Source organism: Acomys russatus, chromosome X (assembly GCF_903995435.1).
Source record: "Acomys russatus chromosome X, mAcoRus1.1, whole genome shotgun sequence".
NCBI classification, from domain to species: Eukaryota; Metazoa; Chordata; class Mammalia; order Rodentia; family Muridae; genus Acomys; species Acomys russatus.
Genome location: NC_067169.1, coordinates 29,442,112 through 29,463,294, shown reverse-complemented (window position 1 = coordinate 29,463,294; position 21,183 = coordinate 29,442,112). Strand labels below are relative to the sequence as shown.

Sequence of the window (21,183 nt, the reverse complement as noted above, 5' to 3'; positions counted from 1 at the left end):
GAGGTCCTGAGTTCAAGAGTTCGATTCCCAGCAACCACATGGTGGCTCACAACCATCTATAATGTGATCTGATATGCACTGTATACATAATAAATAAACAAATCTTTTAAAAAAATCCAGTTAATGAATAGCTTGAATACTGAGTCCCTTCTTGTCTCTTCCTTTTTTGTTTGAGACTTTTGCATTATACTTTTAGGCTGCATTTTCGTGGTATTCATACTTAACCCATTAAAAATATATAAATTATCTTCCTGGTCAGCATGACAACCTGGGTGTAATGTAGTATTAGAAACCACTTATGGTGTATCTGAACTTTTAAACACTTTCTGAAAATAGGCAGACAAATATCAACACATGAAAGGTCTCATATGCTTTGTTGACTGCACAATGTCTGCATCAAAGAGAAGCTTGTGCTAGTAAAAATGATGTCTCTGTGGCAAATGGCAGGGTACAACTTCACAAAGGATATAGAAGCCACTGGACATTAAGTTTACTGAATACCTTCCCCTCTACTCCCAACCATTATCAGAGTAAAGAAAGCTTCTTTCCTCCCCAGTACAAGAAGGACTCTAAGATTCAGTTTTTTGGGTCCTTTGAGACTCCTTTTCTATTGGCTGTTCTCTATTTTGTGCTGTTACTTTAAATCTCCCCATTCTATATTCAGCCTTATAAGCTCACTGGTTAGAAGAAGGTAAGGGCAGTCACCAATAGGTAGACGATATATCTTCAGCATGACTTCTTGACAGTTCAGACATATTAAATGTTAACAGTTACTATTATTCAGGCACCATTGGCTTTATTTACTTAATACTTAGGATGCTTAGGAAAGGAGTTGGCAGAATGTGTAAATTGTAGTTGGTTAAGTAAAATGCCATATCAATGTAGTACATGCTTACACAGCATTGTGTGCAGGAAATAAAACCTGTTTATCTTCAAACACAGGAGGGAAAGCAAGGTCTCAGGCTGTAATGCCACATACACTATAATTATATAATACCATATACACTATAATGACAGCATAGTCTCAAATGTGTGGTGTATACTTAATAATTGTCCACATATACAAGAATTCACTCATTCAACACAGTTATTTCTTTAGTTCCTCAAAAGGCAGGAAATAGACAGAAACTGGGGCTTCAAAGACAAATTAGATTAAACCTCTAATTGAAAGATGAACAACTATTTTAGAAATATATTCAATACAGTGCTTCAGATAGAGACTAAATGACTCTGTCATTGTTTTTAATGACACATATTCCTCTCCATCCTAGGGTTTATAAATATGGAAAGATAATGTCAGTTTATGACCCATAAAAATAACCTCTTTCTCCATCTAAACAACAAGAATGGCAAATGAAATTCTGCCTGTTTTCTGTTCAAGGAAATGCTATAAAGAGCCAAATGAACTAGCACATAAGAATGGACTTCATGAATTTTAAATGAAACAAATATTGGTGAATTGAATATGTTAGTTGAGTAGCTCATATCCAGGTTTGATCATTCTAGATTTAGGGATTAAAGAATATTATTATCTACCTATTTATTTATTTAATGAGTGTTTACTGGCTGCTTGCTGGCTGCTAATGTTAGAGGTAGTATGGAGAATGAAATAAGTCCAATCCTACCCTTCTATAGCTAGTTTATGATTGAAAGAGAGTGAAACAAACATTTGAGGGCATGGAAAAACTGGAGGCTTCTAGAACTCATTTGGACCACATGGGAAGAAAAAGGCTTATAATGATATATTCCATTTATGCATTTATGTGCAGCTGAGATTAGTATTTAATTAATAACGTTTACAAGTAAATATAAGTGTTCACTTTTTGTTTCCAACCAGGACAACTATGGGGTGTATCTCCCATTCTAGATTTTTAAAGGGTCTAGCAGAGGCTATTGTCTGTTGGACCTTGTCTGAGATGATTCACCTTCTTAGTTTTCATTCTTGTCCGGTTTTTACTCTCTTACCCATTGTTCCTGGCTCTTATTCCATAATAAAGTTATTTGCATATAATCTCTACTTTGGGGAAAGCCAGGCTTAGGCAGTAGAGTCATGAACCTAACTATGAAGGCCATTGTAAGCCCATGTGCACATGTATCAAGTTGATCAGAATGTGGGCAGAAGTCCTAGAAGAATTTCAAGACTTATTAGAGGCCCAAGAACTGCAAGGAGCCTAAGATTTTGAAGCTCTGTGCATCCCTGGCTGACAGTTCTGTTTCCTTTCTCATGCATTCAGATAAAGATACAGCCAATCAGTCCCTCCAGAGCAGCTGCACTATGGATTTCTAAAAAGAGTGCAGGAGCTATTTCTGATCTTAGCTTTCCTGTAGGAGCTATTTATTATCCATTCTATATTTCTATGTCGTCTTGCACCTGCCACATCACCCCTCAGGAGTCAATAACTCTTTCCAAAGGTGTCATTCTGCAATTTATATGGCATATTACATAATGTCACTGTTGGACACTTTTAGTTAATACCCTCAAGTATTCTGCCTTATCACTGAAGCAGATAATTTCCTCTGGCATTTATATGAAAAGTTGGACACTGACAGTGTACCTGCTCACTTGAGATTTTATGTATGCACTATTTATTTTGGCACATATTGTTAGCACATGGCGCCAAATTTCTACATAATAACTATATTTTTGAACATTTGGGGAAAGAAGAAAGGCCTCACGGTAAAGGAAAAATTTAATCATGGAAGCCTCAACATACCAATATACTTCCATAAAGCACCACTGATATTTCTTCACCCATGCTACAGTGCTTTTAACTAAACATTGCTATCTCTTAAACGAATTCAATGGAAGGACGTGGTGGTGTGTAATACTGTTTACCTGGAAGGCCTTTGTAAGCCCAGATCCAAAAGGACAGAGGAAACAAATCATGTGTATATTCATGCTACTTAAAAATGCAGTAGACAGAAGTTTAGAATTTTCTCTCTTGGGTAAATATATTCTCTTGTTTAGGAAATTTTTATTTAATAAGCTTCAGAATATTTGTCCAAAGTGTCAGATTCATAGATTTCTGTGAGCCCTGTATGTTGTAAACTCCATTGTCATTCAGGAGAACTATGGAACAAAAGTCACTGCTGTGTTTTCAATGGGAATATTTACTGATGAAAAAGTGAATGAAGTTGTGAATAAATGAGGCAGATGTGCATGAGAAATAAACCTAAATCTTAGAAATGTAGATTCTAGGGGAAAGAAAAGGGATAGGTGTCCGAGACAATGAAACATTCTTCCTATATTTGGAGAGCTATAGAGAATATATCTTATTATAGTGTGGGATTAGTTTGCTAAGAATCAGATCGATTGTATCTGTGTAACTTATCAGAGTGAACACTGGTATCAAGGAAAAGAATGAAGATATTTCTGAGGGGAGAATATGGAATATCATAGCAACCATGGCAACGATAAGCTGTGACCTCAACCTTTAGAAAAGCATTTAACCACTAAATCTGAAAAAGAAAATTACAACTGTGGTCGCAGGGCTGCTCCATCACTAGGTATAGCACCGGCATGCACAGCATCTTCTTTTAGAAGTATTTTGAAAAGACTTTGTTTGCTTCAGTTGGAAAGAAAAATATATCCATGATAACTAAAACTAAGGATTTACCAAACCACCCAGTATCCAATGCCCCATTAGAAATGGGCATGCAGCTTTGATATTGGAAGGAAGTGATAACAAGGAGTCTGAGTCAGATACCCAGGCTAATCAAAACAAAAGCTGAAGACAGGGTTTTAAAAAAATGATGTGCTAGTCTCTCAACAGAACAATGGATAAAGAAACGGTAGTACATTTACATAATGGAATACTACTCAGCTATTAAAAACAAGGAAATCTTTATATTTGCAGGCAAACGAATGAAACTAGAAATGATCATCCTGAGTGAGGTAACCCAGACAGGCATGGTACATACTGTTTTATAAGTGGATATTAGCCCAACAAAGATGTCCTCTGAGAGACTCCACCCAGTAAGGGCTTCTGAACTCTGCAGAGCACTCAAAATTGTATAGAAGACTGGAGGGATGGAAGAACCTGGAAGGGTCAGGAATTCTACAGGGAGACCATCAAGGCCTATAGATCTGGACCCCTGGGTCTTGCACAAATTGACACACCAACCAAGGAAAATGCATGCAGAGAACCTAGACCCCTGTTCAGATGTAGCCAATGGATAACTCATTCTCTACCTGGGAGATGGGGAGCAGGGACTGTTGGTGCCTGTGATTTGATCACTTCCCCTTGGCTGGGTGACCTTGTGGGCCCACAGAGAAAGGGGATGCAGGCTATCCTGATGAGACATGATAGGCTGTGTTCAGATGGTGGGAGAGGAGGACCCTCCCCCTGTCAGAGGTCTAGAGGAAGGGAATAGGGCAGAAGAGGAAGGGAGTGTATGAATGGGAAGATATCAAGAGCAGGGATATATAATATGAATAAATTGTAATAATAAACAAATAAAAATAATTTAAAAATACATGACCAATCCTCATTCACTTCCAATCCACAATCACCAAAAAAATTAATGTTAATTGTACACCATAAAAATAGCAATGTTAATGATGTCACCGTGGACATTTTGAGGCAATGCTTTAAATAAATGGTTATTTTCCTTCAAAATGTGCAGAAGCTTCATCACCAACGGGCCTTTATCTACTGTATGAAATAAATGGCACAGATCGAGAGTCATTGATTAAATTGAGGTGGCTTCATTATCTTTCCACTCCCTATATAATTCTAAGAGGCTGAGGAAAGAAAAAAAAAACCTCATGTTTCTTTACTTAGCAGATAATTTCAGAAGATAGCTTATGATCATATAGTGGGAAAGGAGGTCCACCTCATTCATTGACATAGGGAAGGTGAATAGGGTGAAAGAGGGTGGGAGGGAGGAACGGGTGTATACAAGTGAGGGGAAAACAATTGAGATGTAATCTGAATAAATTAATTAAATAATAAAAAAATTTTAAAGAAAAATATAAAATCCTATTATATTTGATAACACAATCTGCTTAATTTATGGAATACTAAAGAATTATACTATATATGCATGTTTGATGTCCATTCCCAAGATATTTAGTGACATTTCCAAGGCATTTCTCCTGCATCCATCTCATTGAAAACATTTTCTATAATTTTTATGAATTATCTAAATATATGAAAGATTATTTTATATGTGTAATATATATGGACAAAAGATAAGTACTCATATCAGTGCCATATATGTGTGGGTATGTATGTACATGTATATGCATGTGTATAGAAGCCAAAGGTCAGCCTTTGATGCCATTCCACATATGCTATCAACCTTTAACTTGACACATGCTTTCTTTTTGGTCTGGTCCTTCCAAGTCAGATGGGCTATCCGGACAGCAAGCCTTAGTATCCACATACTTACTGTTCCCCAGGGTGGAGAGTACAAGCATACACCACCATGTCTGGCTTTTTAAAACATGGGTTCTTAGAACTGAACTCAGGTGCACATGTTTACATGGCAAGCACCTTAATGACTAAGGTGTCTCCCTAGGTCAAATCATGATAATTTTAAGCAAACAAACTTAGAATACATTTATTTGTATTTAAATTTTCTTAATTAATGACTTATATGGGAGGACACTACTCACTGTAAGTGATGTCACCTCTGGTATGATAGCCCTGAGGGTATATAAGAATGCAGGCTGAGCACACCACGAGGAGCAAGACAGTAAATAACATTCCTACATGGCCTCTATACCAGTTCCTTCCTCCAGGTTCCTGCCTTGAGTTCCTGTTCTGACTCCCAAGATGGTGAACTACAAGCAGTAAGATGAAATAAACTCATTCATCTTCAAATTGATTTTGGTCATGGTCCTTATCACAGCAATAGAAATCATAGAATTCCATATGGCTTTTTATGTCCCACTTCTTTTACTTAGTCCTCAATTTTACCTTCCGATTTCTAAAAGGGACCCACCACCCCTAATGTTCATGGAACATTGCAGTAGAAGAGGCAGAAAGAATGAAAGAACCAAAGGATGGAGAAGAGTATTCTAAAATTCTGTCTTCTGTATATGACATGACTAATGGAATCATGAGCTCACTTCAACTCTGGTTAGCTACACAAGATCAAAACAGCCAGTAATCTTCAGGTCTTCCCCATTACCAAGAAGCTTTTTGGTAGTAGGGAGTTGCTAGAGTAAGAGAACTCTTCTTTTTGAGGGTGTGGCCACTAGTAGGTTTCCCATGTTCCAGTGCATGGCCCCACAACGATGTAAACAGTCGCAATACTAACTAGACTCAGTGAGTTATAAAAGTGTCATAATGTTGGCAGGGCATATTGTGTAGAAAAGAAGAGAATTGGAGGGGAAAAGTGGGATAGATACAATCATATTTCATTACATACCTGTATGAAATTCTCAAAAATAAAAAATGTAAGCATATATGTACTAGCTATTTTTCCAGATATTGTCTTATACATGAATTTATGACTCCTAAGCCAAAACCAAGGCATGACTTGGCTTATTTGTTCAGTAACTCAACTGTACATTTCCAGGTGCTCCTAGGGAAAAATAATTCTCTTAACAGTATTGAATGATGAAATGAAATATGGACTACTACAAAATTTCTGGACAGAATTAATTATTTCCCAGAGAAGAGACCAATTCTCTATCAAGATTGGATATACCTAAAGATCTTCTGTGGATGAATCAATAATTCACAAAAGAGCACACTGAAATCTATTAACTTAGCCTATCAAGACCAGGTACTACAAATATTGGAAGGAAACTATTTATAAATGATACCAGTGAATCAGAGGACTGGCCACAGCTGTCAGAACTGTAGTATGACATATGAGAGTCAGTTTAAGTTATGTTTTTTCTTTGTGGTGTTTCAGCTCTTGGTTTGGTAAAGGTCTTATGGGCATACAATATCTTAGGCAAAGCACCATAAAGAAAACATCATGCTTTAAATATTCTAGCCCTACAGTTGTTAAACTTCAGAAACTAGTAGATCTGTTGAATATTTCAGATCTCTCCATCCAAAGATTCAGCAGAAGCAAAGCTTGAGAAGTATGGCACAAAATATGTGTTTCAACCTTTACCTTACACATTAAAATTGTACACATTTGTAAAATTTCATGTGGCATTTCAGTGTGTGGATACACTGTATAATGTTCAAATCAGGGTAAACAAACCTGTTTCCTTGAATTTTGATCATTTCTTTGTATTTGAAACATCTGTTCTGTTGTGAATTTGTTTTAATATTAAATCCTAAATTTGCTTATCCAGAATACTGCATATAAAGCCCCTGTAGTAAAATTAGTCAGCTAAACAGAAAAAGTTGAGTACAAGAAACCATTGTGACTATAATATGGGACAGCTATAAGTACACCTGGATCATATTATCTAATTTGAGTGGCCACAATGAAGTTTGCCAAATACTTGAGGCTCTTACTTTACAGGGACTTTGAGGCTCCAAGCTAAATAAATAAGTTTCTGCTTCTCAGCACATTTGTGAGATTGAAGACAAAAATATTTTTGACTCTCTTGTTGGACATGAAGTGGTTCCTAGGAATCAACACTGAGATATTTAAATAGAAGCAAATTAGAAGATCAGAGATTATATTAAATCCCCCATACACTTGAGTTTTAAAAATGGAAGAAAATTTCTGTACTAAAGTAGATGAAGTTTCCTAGAGAGGCAGAACTGTAACACTAAATAGCTCCAGATCAGACAGGGAATAGTAAACAAACAATACTTTCCAGCTCTCATCATTTCCTGGAGATGCATACTCCTTACTCTATGTTCTTTGAATCCCTCACCCAACTATTCTTTCCTTTTAATTATGCATCAGATATATGTAGAAGTGAAGAGTATGGACAGAAGATTGTGTCTTGGAAATACTGCCCCACATAGATTTGGCATCACATCTTGTATCCAAATGTAAGCTCACAGTGCATTTCGTCATGGAATTGCCACAGGGCAGTCTTACTAATATTAGCAGGCTTACTAAATCCAACAGAAAGGAAACTATTCTATTACCAATAAGAACACCTTTCTCTTTCAATCCCACATCTCACTTGGTCATTCTATCTCTCCGTGTTTCAGCCTTTTTTATCTCTCTCACATATAACACAAACCTACATTTGCTGGACACATAAATTCCACACTGCATGATGTTGTTTTAGCCTCCTGTATGGAAGTGCACATAAAACAGAACCACAGTTTGATACATTTGTGTTCATAATGGAAAGATGGGTGTACACCTCAGGACAATATTTAAAGAGACCTCATATTCCCACTTGAATTTGCCTAGTTGTTGTCTGAGTTGCTGATCCAGATTAGGTTCCATCTGCACAAACTATTAACTTTATTCTTAAATGACATCCACACTTCTGAATAACACTCAGATACATAAATCTTTTCTTCATATCAATCCTTGAGTAGCTTTTACATGTTACAAGAATCTATAATCAATCATAAATATCCAGAACAATACTCTCAAGAGAGAAGTCAGTGAACAAATACTGAATGTCATGGTGCTTAAGTATCTTTGATAAGAATATATTATATGAAAAGATGTTTTCAGTGAATGAAAGTATATAATAAATAATACTTCCAAAGTCATGTTAAGAGGCTTGATAAATAAATATGTTTCCCTTTCTAATGCCTCATTCAAATAATTGTCTAATCCAACACCACAAAATATCTATTATAGCATTATTAAGAATAAACTGATGGCTTTTCTTACTCTAAACCCAATAACTCCAGCTAGACGTATTATACTCCACAATTATCAACTGATCATACACCTTAATATTTATGTCATTATTTTTGCCTTTTTTTCTTAAAATTAAATTACTATTTGTTAACAAAATGAATAAACTTGTCCCTAAATATAGGAAGGGACAGAAAGCTCTCTTGAACTCAGCACAAGATGTTCATGCTTTTTCAGTAAAGAAAATATATATGGAGTTATGCAATACTTTCTCAAGAGTAAATGATAAGCCTCTCTTAAAGCCCCCTGTTGTAGAGATCAAATGCTCTCTTTAAAATACTTACTGTAAAATTAGAAACCAATTTTATGTGTTTGTGTAATGAACCTTGCAATGATAGTAACCAGGTATAAGGATATATCAAAAATAAAACTCATAGCAACTCCAGTTAAATTCGGGATCTCCCTTTCATGGACTGGGTAAAATTTATTCTGCAGTTTTTACTTGTTTTATTCTTTTAGATAAATCCAACATAATATTCCTGTGTGATATTTTAAAGGAAAAAATTAATGCCTTCATACAAATAGATCCCTCTTGGCTTTATATTTAAGTAGTTCAAAGAACCCTTTTGCCTTAAAAAATGCACCCTCTAAACTAATAAAAGGAAAACTAGGTGATACATATATACCATCTACTTTACAATCACTATCAGTAGATCTAATTGCTAGAATATGTCTAAATGGTTTCTTGCAATTAAAACAAATCATACATCTGTGAGGATATAACCATAAAGGACAAGCCCTGACATTCACAGTAAATGTTGTTTAAAATAATGCAAAAATCATAATAATAACTAACATTATTGATAATACTCATTTTAAAACAAGTTCAACTTGGATTTATTACTTTTATTAGCATATATTAATGATATAATATAACAAGTTTTATTATGACATTTCCATACATGTATATAATGTATTTTGATCCCATGCACCTCTCTTTACCCTCTCATAGGTGCTGATCCATTTCTTTTTCACAACTAGTCTCCCTTCTAATTGCATGCCTATTTTTGTGGTTTTTGCTGATTTATATCATGTAAGAGATCATTTATAGGACATGGGCACCTTAACATTGGCTATGCCATTGAAGAAAATGTTTCTTTCTGGCCCACCATCCATTATTTACCAATAAGTGTGGGGTGAGGTGGAGTAAGGAGCTCATGGTCTCAAAAAGCCCTCATTCCGCCATTACTGAACTTATTTTTTATTATCAATGTGTATGTATATGTGCATGTCTCTCGTTATGATGTGGATTTCTGAGCATGTACATGGCACAATACATCTGTGGAGATCAAAGAATCACTTTTGGAAGTTTGTTATATTCTTACCATTGTTTTGGGAGGCTCTTATTGACCATGTGATGGAATGTTTTAAGTCCCAATCTTGCATAAGCCTTTGCAAGTAATTACAACTACTTACTTGCAAAAATTTTAACAGATGAAAACAATTAAAACGTATGACTCTATTTGGCTCATTTGACTCTCAGACTAACCCAGAAGAGGCAGTTAAAGACACAAGAATATTCAAGACATATATTAGTGTGAAGATATCTTTTCTAAAGAGTGGCAGAACCACAACATAAAAGTGAATTGTCTAGAATCAAGTCCAGGACTCTTTCTATAATGCTTTCTGTCTTTATGCAATGGGAGATGATATGCTGCTAAACTTTTTGGCTTGTGCTTTGTCCTGAATCATTATGATAGCATGTGTGCTTTCATTTTGATACTAACTAAAATTTCTGAGAAGTATACTGTGGGCAAATACTGGGGGCTGGTGTATATATAGATATACCAATTAATGTTCATACATCACACAAAAGCTAAAGTAAATTGTAATATAATCAGTGGACTTCAGATGTTCAAATCTTCATTAACGCCATTCTCGAACAAAACAGCTACATGCAAATTTTGTGACCCATGTGTTTTTTTTCTACTTATTTTTTTTAAATTAATTTATTCTTGTTACATCTCAATGTTTATCCCATCCCTTGTATCCTCCCATTCCTCCCCCCCCATTTTCCCATTATTCCCCTCCCCTATGACTGTTCCTGTGGGGGATTACCTCCCCCTGTATATGCTCATAGGGTGTCAAGTCTCTTCTTGGTAACCTGCTGTCCTTCCTCTGAGTGCCACCAGGTCTTCCCCTCCAGGGGACATGGTGACCCATGTGTTTACCTGCAATTGTCTTGTTATTTAAAAACTCCCTTAGTGAGCTGGGTGTTCTGGTGCATGCCATTAATCCCAAGAATCCTGAGGCAGAGACAGGTGGATCGCTGTGAGTTAGAGACCAGCCTGGTCTACAAATGGAGTTCCAGGACAGCCAGGTCTCTGTTACACAGAGAAACCCTGTTCCAAAAGCCAAGCAACCAGCCAACCAAAGGAGAACAAAACAAAACCTCACTCAGTGGGTCACAAAACAAAACAAAATAAGACATAAATGTGGGAAATGAATTTTTCAGCAGCTTGAGAGCTTGACAGAGCGAGAGATGAGAGTAATAAGAATGCTTTTTATGCATGGATAAAAGCATCAAAGAAAAAAATTGAAATAATTAAAACAAACCTCCAAATCTATGGTCTACATTTTCCAGACTAGAAAAAATACTCTCAAATAAGTTTCAGAGAAAGTAACTAATAAGCCTTACTGTTAGATCCATCATGTGCTTTATTGAGTTGAACAATTAATGCAAAACAAGAAGCATCAGTAATATAATTTGAGCCATCATAGTAACAAGGTAACTTAAGAAATACATTAGTCAAGGAATTTCAGGCAGTTTTGAATATTATTGAAATGAGGCCACATTTCTGTTACTCTATCTAAAGAGGCACTAGTTTAATCTGTAATCAACACCTGAGAAATTTGAGAGAGACTAATCCTTGAATTCTACCTTTCAATAAATATTTACTAATTAGTTTTCCTTTAGAAATAGACATGTGTGTAATGACCAATTCAGAAGACATGTTGAAAAAAGGAAAATTCTTTCTGTCCTAAGTACCCTGGTAACTAGTCCCACTTCAAATAGGTAACTACTGTTTTCCTGTGCATCTTTCAAATCCTTTAATGCATATAAAAACCTGACATATATACAGATCTATAATCAATGTTTTATGTACATTGGAAGGGGATGTTTAAAATACTGAAAACACTTTGTGACTTGGTTTTATACTTTGTCCTAAAATTACAGCATTATTGTTTTGAGTAATCTAATTTTCTTTCTTTCTTTTCCCCCCCTTAGTTCCATTTTCAGTATATAGTCAAGGACAAACATTTTATCTTAATAGGAATGATATCTTCTTGTAGTTAGACTTAGTTCTAGTCCACTTGAACTGAGTGCTATTGCCATAATTTAAAAAAAAATGACATCTCAAATTTATATGCTATATTTATATACTTTATATTTTTACACTTAAAGTTATTGATATCTGAAAAGCAAGCATTTTTTTATTAATTTATTTTTCTTACATCTCAATGTTTATCCCATCCCATGTATCCTCCCATTCCTCCCCCCCCCCCATTTTCCCATTATTCCCCTCCCCTATGACTGTTCCTGAGGGGGATTACGTCCCCCTATATATTCTCATAGGGTATCAAGTCTCTTCTTGGCTACTTGCTGTCCTTCCTCTGAGTGCCACCAGGTCTCCCCCTCCAGGGGACATGGTCAAATGTGAGGCACCAGAATATGTGAGAAAGTCCTATCACACTCTCCACTCAACTGTGGAGAATATTCTGACCATTGGCTAGATCTGGGAAGGGGTTTAAAGTTTACCTCCTGTATTGTCCTTGGCTGGTGCCTTAGTTTGAGCGGGACCCCTGGGCCCAAATCTGCCTATCATATTGTTCTACTTGTAGATTTCTAGGACCCTCTGTATCCTTTTATTTTGCTGTTCTCCCATGCGTCTCTCATTTAGAGTCCCAATAGGATGCCTTCCCTTCTGTCCCAGTTTCCTGGTAAGTGAAGGCTTTCGTGGGACATGCCCCTTGGGCTAGTATGCAGATATAAGTGAATATATACCATTTGAGTCTTTCTGCTTCTGGGTTAACTCACTCATTATGATCATTTCTAGCTCAATCTATTTAACCACAAATTTCGGGAATTCCTTGTTTTTAATAGCTGAGTAGTATTCCATAGTGTATATGTACCACAGTTTCTTTATCCACTCTTCTACTGAGGGACATTTAGGTTGTTTCCATGTTCTGGCTATTATGAATAAGGCTAAAGCAAGCATTTTTATTTTCTAAGAATTACTTGGATATGTTTCAACATTGGCATTATTCCATTGGGCTTTTTTCCCATCCCAGGAATTTAAAACCTGGATTTATCTCAAGCCTGTTGACTAATTTTGGAAATCCCAAGATAAAACAGAATAGGAATTCTGTGAAGAAAGTACTTATTCAATGGATAACTCATATGATTCCATAATTTCTATCAAGGTAGCTGAGCCAATGATTTTTGCAATTTCTAATAAATGAAGATCTCAAAATAACCAAGGTTTTTGGTGCCCTATAGGGTGCTTGAGGCCTTTTCCTACTTTCTGCAGACTCATACCTCATACTTAGAAGCATCATATCCCCTTTTCTTAGAGTCAACAGTAATATCCAATGTCCATGTGATCAAGATATGGTCATGGTTGGCTACATTATCCCTAACTGAGAGAGGTATCATTTACAACTGTGTGCCAGCTGGACAGGAATTGATATTCATATCTGTACTTCAACTGCATTGATCTACAGAGTCTCCAAAAGACAAAGTCTGAAGGTCTTTGTTTTCATGAAGAGGACCAATCTAGCTCTAACTACATATGAAACATTCTTTTATCTCCTAAGTCTTTGGCAATTTAAGAAGGCTATATTGAATGCAAATATTGGTTTTCATGTCACAGATCCCATTTTCAAACACAGATCTCTAGACATGAGAAAAAAAATATCTTACATGGTAAGCACAAAGATGTGGAATAATATTATACCCTAATATTATCTATTACAAATCCTGTCCCCAAGATTGTTACAGTGGAATATGTTTGTTCATGGTGAGATGAGATTCAGGATTTAAATTGAGGTTAATTTTATTTTCAAAGAAAATTGTATTAAAATAGATAAAGGTTTTGTTTCAAAATGAGAGAAACAGAACTAATGCATTTTATCCACATTTGACCATTTCATTAAAAGCTTAGTATTGAAAGTTACATTTTCAAGGTACAATAATAGTGACAAAGGCAAATGTGATAGGATGATGGAACAACACCATGATAAATCAACTAAAATGACACAAACAACCCAAGTGAAGGAAAGAGGCAACTCTATTGATACAGAATCAACATTTGCCATGGTCTTGGACAAGGTAATTGTGAATGGGCATATCTGTATTTTTACCTGTACAGGGAAATTTGAACATTCAAGTTTTGATGGGATCTGATTCACGTCTCTATGAATATTACAGATAGAATTCAATTGGCAACTCTGACTCATGATTTTGTTTATACACTTGTGCCTTAGCACATCAGAAAGCTGTTTTTCCCTACAGTTTCTAAGACTGTCTCTCAATTACAGAGGCTAAGACTGGAGCATTTCTGGTTTCTTTTCATAGTGTGCATCTATCTCCCTTCACATATGTAGGACTATTATGACATCTTTCAAAGTCCATCAGGAACAGGGAATAGACAAGCAATATTTTACTGACTTGAAAGTACACTGCAAAAAAACCTTTCCAGTAGGAAAAAGTTATACATTTGTATTTGATTTTTCTCTTTCCAAAACAGACAAGCAAGGAAAATAGAGAAAACTCCTAAGATATCCTATGGCTCATAGAGTAGCCATCCTCTTTACTTTAGTAGCCAATATTTGGCTTAGACTTTTCTTTTTGTGGTAAATATTTGTTTTTCTCTCTTTTTTCTAATCACTGTTGTTATCAGTGTCAGCATCGTCATCATGTTTATTATTATCATGACCAATTTGCTTTAGGAGTCTCTCCCTATTCTAGATGCAATTACATCTCTTAATTGCTCCTCATTTCTGCACATTATATAAAATTTCTCACTTGTACATTATCAAATAAGTATGTAGCTTTCTTCCTAGGTTCTTGATGCTTCAAATTCCTAATTATTTCTCTATTTTAATTTCTTTTTAAAATATATTTTATTAATTTATTCTTGTTACATCTCAATGGTTATCCCATCCCTTGTATCCTCCCATTCCTCCCTCCCTCCTGCTTTCCCCTTACTCCCCTCCCCTATGACTGTGACTGAGGGGGACCTTCTCCCCCTGTATATGCTCATAGGGTATCAAGTGTCTTCTTGGTAGCCTGCTATCCTTCCTCTGAGTGCCACCAGGCCTCCCCATCCAGGGGATGTGGTCAAAGATGGGGTACCAGAGTTCGTGTGAAAGTCAGTCTCCTCTATTTTAGTTTCTTTCTCACTGTTAATTTAAGATAAATTTTATCTGCCACTGTGTCTACTGCTGTCCAAAGTTCCATTCTCAACATCTACTAAGTTAATTAGAAGCAATAATTTTCACAATTTAATCTGCATTTCTTTCTTTCACTTCTTATTTTCTCATTATATTAAAAAGGAGGAATTCTTTGCCTTATACTGCTAAACACTCAGGTGTTTATATGTTAAATAGGATGCTATCTTGCCCTGTTAAGCACACTGTAGGGTAGATTAATAAAACATAAATATGCGTACTCATCTTATTAGACATATAATGTTTTATTAGAGTACCAAGGATGAGGAATTATTTCACTTTAAAATACTAGAAAGTCATGTACATTGAAATAACAAACTCCCTAAAGTAAAGAGTACCTTGGAAAGATGTCAAGTAATTGGCATGGTCAAATATAAATGGGCTATCTAAATAAGGTTGTGAAGGAATAATAGTGTTTGTTGTAATGAAGAGTTAAAGGGAGAAGACAAACCCAGTGACATTCATGCCTTTTGGAATTGAAAGGGATATTCTTTTCATTTATCTTTTATAAGTCCTTTAAAAATCCAGTACTTTTTCCTTTGCCTTGACTAGATCACAAAGAGGTGACTTTGCACGGACAACCTCAACTTCTTTATTCATTTATCTTTTAGAACCATAAGTTCTAAGAGACATCCAGAGAGAAAAATAGTAGAGGAAAAAGAACTTGTGAAAATCATAGTTCATTTCATGTGCACATTCAAATAGTAAGTGGTCACACAAATGCTTGTTTTACTACCATTTTATGGCAATAAGCAATTGCTCTTATCAGGCAAAAATACTTATGAACTTGAGCAGTTTTACTATCTAGATGAAAGAAGGCTTTCTATGAATGGCTTAGTAGGAAATTATCTCTCAACTTTGAGGGACCTTCTATTATTTTATCCATACTCTCTCATGGTACTTAATTTATTTCAACTACTATACTTATTAATATAACAACTTCTTTCCCTCATTGAATGTTTTTTTTGCCATACACCTGTTTCATTTTTGTTTTCCAAAGCACACAGCATTTAGTATTGCAAATATGCTTTAGATTCTAAATATGTGAGTGAGCAATCCTATTGAAAGTTGATTCTAGGCTTGCTAGTCATATAACTTCATTTCAAATATCTAGTTCCTGAGTAGTAGCCTCAAATTTGTAGAAAATCAAATGAATTTAAAGATTTTCTTCAGGAAAACTGAACTTAGCTGTCTGTTTAGCAACATTTTCAATTAAAAGAGTATTTGTTTTGTCTGAACTATGATATACAACTTATGGAAAATGCTCAAAAGAAAGTATATTCAGAGGCATTGCTTTTAAAGAAGGAATAAACTTAGAATTTAGTTTTCATGTTCATATTTACCAATAATAAAAATCAAAACTCAAGGAAAGTAATATAATTAAATTATTGATGAGCAAAATCAAAGAGATGTATGAATTGCTATGTAATAGATTCAAAGTCTCCCCTTTATAAAATATCATAAACACTTCACAGTGCATTATGTTATACTCAATATTTAGAAAGGATATTTGCCTTTTAAAATATGTATTAAAAACAAAAGCATCAGAACAATTCAGTTCTAGAAACAGTTATTTTTCTTTAATAAGTTTCTTTCTCTGATTTAGAGTAAAAAGAAACAAATGGATAAATTAATCACTTCTACAGACTAACAACTACTAAATTAAAGTCTTTTCCAATAGAGTCTAAAAGTTAAAGAAGCCTGAAATAATGAAAATAGCATGAATCATATTAAAATGTAAACTTTACATTGATATAGATATTTAAAACAACTGAATATTTTGGTGTAACCATTGGACTTGATGTGTGTTCTCATAGGTGTTCATGCAAGCAAAACTCATTTGCTCTTGTACTCATTTTCTGCCACAGTCTTGCTTAAGAAAAAGTAGGAATTATGACAACAATCTCTGCCACTAGGGTTACTTGTTGATTAGAGTAAAATAAAGGAGAGTTTTTTTCCTTCATGTCCATCTTTAATAAAGGGATATTTTTGAACATGACAAGTGCTAGGTAAAATTTAAGATGTTTAAATCTAGAAATAATTTAAAAGAGTGGCAAAATAAAACAAATGACATAGTTGACAATTCTCTTTAACAATAAGCCTAAAAATGTTCCTTAGTGGAAAATATTCCTACACCTGAGACATTTCACAAGGCTGTACATTAGTTTTCACTGGAACCTACCTTTAAAATTTGGTCTGATTCTTGCATCATATCCTGACGTCCTTCCCATTAATTTGTCCAAAAAATCTGAAGGAGATAGGGTCTGCGAGGGATGTTTTCCAGACCTGGAGTCATGGTCTTTGCAGAAAGCTTCCCTGAACACATTTATTAACTCTTTTAGTAAGAATTACACTTTCATCTTCTGAGAACTAATGCAAAACATTTGAACCACATTCTGGCAAAGACGTTTAATATACTAGCAAGAAGAAAAATAGAAAAATTTGAAGCCTTGATCAAGTTCTTAACTTGCACATTCTTTAAAGTTAGCTTCAACTGACTTGAAGAATAAATCCTGAGCAAATTCTCCCAAGTTTCCAAGTTTTAATGATGTTTTGTTTCCAGTAGGATAATGTGTATAGGTTCAGATTCTAGATTTTATGGATATACAAAGGACTTTTGTCTTTAGAATTATCAGAGAACACAAAACAGCTTCTTAAATTCATGTGATAATGTAAAATCATTTCCTCATATTGTTATAACATTTCATCTTTAAGTCTATCATCTTTTGTGATAAATATATAATAATATGGGGTGAATACTTCAAGTAATTATCACATACATATTTTCTCACTTGCTACCATTCTATTGCAGCTATCATACATTAGCCTTTTGCAAAGTGTTACCTAAAAGAAGATCATTCACTTGGAAATTTTCCACCATTTTAAAATGGATCAATAATGAGTATGTTAGTTCAATTGTTTTATTAGTTCTTATTCATATATGAACATATGAATTGCTGAGTCTCCAATAAAGCATTAATGGAATATAATTTCTGAATCATTTGACCTTTTACATTATCAAAACTTGTAAAGTATGACTGAAAATTTTCTCAGATTTTTATGTTCATATTAGAAGACATAAAGAACATATAAAATTGCATATTTGTTTTGTAACAAAAAAATCTTTCACAGTACATTAATAGCTGACTGAATGCCACTAAAGTGTTTGTATGCACACACACACACACACACACACACACACACACACACACACACACGCAAATATATGGATGTGTTTGAAAAATGTGTTAATTTTGCCATTAAGATAAAACAACATTCATACCAGTTTTTCAAATAAGAGGCATTAAGTGCAAAGATAATATGAACATTTGGTAAGAGTTAAAATTGATATAGTCATCCAGAAATACTCACATTCCCATATGCAGATTCATCTGATTAATCAAACATTATTTTATTATGATGGTGGTTGCAGTGAGGCTGAGGATGATGGTGGTAATGATGATGATGATGGTGATGACTCTAATAAAAACCCAGCCTACAATCTTTCTTAATGATAGTAAGAGGTGTAAAACTGAAAGGAACAGAGTGGGTTTTCCCAGTACCCATAGCATTATTTCTATGTGTTCAATTTCTCTTGGTTCTGTGAAAAAATAGCATAAAATCTTGTAAAACATTAAATGTCCTATATTTTCTATTAATTTCAGTTTTAATGTCTAGCCTGTCTTAGACTTTATGTCATTAACTGGCTATTTCACTCACTGGCAATAAAATTGATATTTTGAAGTATCAATTGATTTCACAATTAGTAAATTATGTAGAAAATGCAAGCATTCAAATAATGACTTCTCACTTGTTTTAATTATACACACACCATTTCTTATATGAGCATAAATACAAAGATGTCATTTAAAGTAAAATTTGATATGCAATCATTTCTCAAATAGACCAAGCAGTAGAATGGAGTTGTATAAAGATATTTACTACTTGAAAAAATTCCCAAATCATAAACTTCATAGTATGATTATAGTTGGTGAAATATAACAGAAGTCCTAAGTTGGCTGAGAATCAGGGTTCTTATTTATTTTGCATAAAATGAGAATGCTCTTGGGAAATTAATCTAGTCACTTCCACCATATGAAAAAAGAACATTACACCCAATAATTCCTTTAAATGACTTCCAGAAGAATTTGAAAGCAAAAGATATCACCTTTATACTGAAATGTAAAGAGTACACAACTCACTAGTTTAATCTTAATATCACATTGACTGTGAAAATGTCTGTTGAAATGCATAGAGTACAGCTATACAACATAAAACTTGCTTTTGTGAACATTTACCTCCCTCCCACCATAATTAAGCTTTTTAATGAACAAAAGAGACCAAACTCTCCTCTACAACATTAAATAGTATGATTCAGGGAACAAACAAATAGATCATTGCATACTTTCTCTTTTAAACAGTTTTCATGTGGAAAATATCAGCATGCAAAATCATTTCACCTACCTGAAGTGGTTTGTCCCTAAGAAAAATGCAAACAAGGCTGTCAAAATGTTCACTAGCTGCCGGTTCATTCCTGTTTCTGTGATGCTTGTGGAAAATATCCCAAAATGATTCCAGAAAGAAGACTAGAACAAAGTATCTATTTACTGTCTAGATTCAAAATCTGGCAGGAATCTAGTTTCCTTGAAAATCAAAAAGAGATCTGGGGTTGAACAGTTTGCTGAGAAAAAACAAAAAGTGCCAGTCTTGGGCATCATGGTCAGGTCAAACCGAGGCTCAGGACCATCAGTTAGCCCAGGAGAGACAAAGCCTCAGAACTGATGAATCCCCTAGCTGCTTTTCCTGAATAATAAAAATGCTGCTACCTTAATCGCATTACCATGCAAAGGGGGCTGGTGACAATGCCATGCTGTAAGTCGGGCTGCTGTGGCTTTTGTTTTATATCTTTTCTATTCAGCACAGCCCCTTTCTTTAGAAAATGTTCTCTTTTTAAAATAAGTTGTAAATGAGGGAGAAGAAAAGATTCTGTGCGTTGGAGTGTTTGGAGGAAAGGGGGAAAATGCTGAGATCCTGTGCTGGAATGAGGGCTACAGAAAGAGACGGAGACGTGATCTTACCCAGCCTATAAATTTCAGCACTCGGACAGCTCCTAGCTCTGAAGTGCGCATGTTTCCTTTTTCAGTAGCTTGGGGCGGGGGTCGGAGAGAGGCATTCAAGAGGAGGTGCGCTAGCAGTTGAAATGCAAAGAGTGACTAGCTACGGAAAGAGGTGCGATGCTAAGGGTCCTGATAGAGAGAAAAAGGAGAGAGAGGCTGGGGTCTGAGCTCCTAGAAATGCCTGTGGGTAGGCGGGACAGGAGTTTGAGGCAAAAGAGCCCGGAATGAGGTTTAGGCATTAGAAAAGTAAACTAAGAAAACACCGATCAAATTCCACAGTACTTAAATTACAATAGGGGTATGGGAAGTCAACATCTAGTCAGTGGAAACCAGTGGAAAAGATAAGTCCTGTACTGAAGTGGAAGGTGTATTTTCTCAGCTTAGAGAAGCTTTCGTGTACAAAAAAGAAGAAAGAAAAAAGAAAAAACGATTCGCGGAGACTAGCAACTTAATTTAGAACATCATTCTGCCTTTCTCGTCTCTTGAGTGTTTTGTTTTGATTTTAACCTCTTGTTCTCAACGGATCTCTCTCCCTACTTGAGAAAGTTCGTTCTACTGTTCAGTGGCTCAAAATCTTTGGGCATCCTCGAGTCATAAACTACAGAAAGGAAAAGACAGTGAGCCAGCAGGGGGCAGTAGCAATCTTTTTCTGCCCTGGTTAAGGGTTGACCGGGGCTCCCTGATAGAAATGGAGCAAAACGTGAGACTGGGGGCTTAGTTTTACCTACCCAGCACAGGTGTTAATCTCCAGGAAGGGTTGAATAATTAAGTGCTGCTTTTCTTCACCTATGTTGGCTAAAGGGACTGAAAATAATGAAAGTTTCTAAGTCCAGTACAAAAGCGTATCAGGCAACCTGAT

At 35.2% G+C, this 21,183-nt stretch overlaps 1 protein-coding gene across 2 annotated transcripts in view; it reads right to left on the bottom strand.

The window, feature by feature from the left end:
- Glra2 (glycine receptor alpha 2) overlaps positions 1–20,467 on the bottom strand; it is a 217,055-nt gene extending 196,588 nt beyond the window's left edge. The window contains exons 1-2 of one of the 2 annotated variants that reach the window (XM_051141583.1): positions 19,672–20,467; positions 17,390–17,523 (exon numbers count right to left, since the gene is read on the bottom strand). In XM_051141583.1, coding sequence (XP_050997540.1) covers positions 17,390–17,523; positions 19,672–19,739 — 202 coding nt within the window. In that variant the 5' untranslated portion in view covers positions 19,740–20,467. The remainder of the gene's footprint in view (positions 1–17,389; positions 17,524–19,671) is intronic. The other variant, XM_051141582.1, reaches the window with a different exon arrangement.
- Positions 20,468–21,183: the final 716 nt, after the last annotated feature.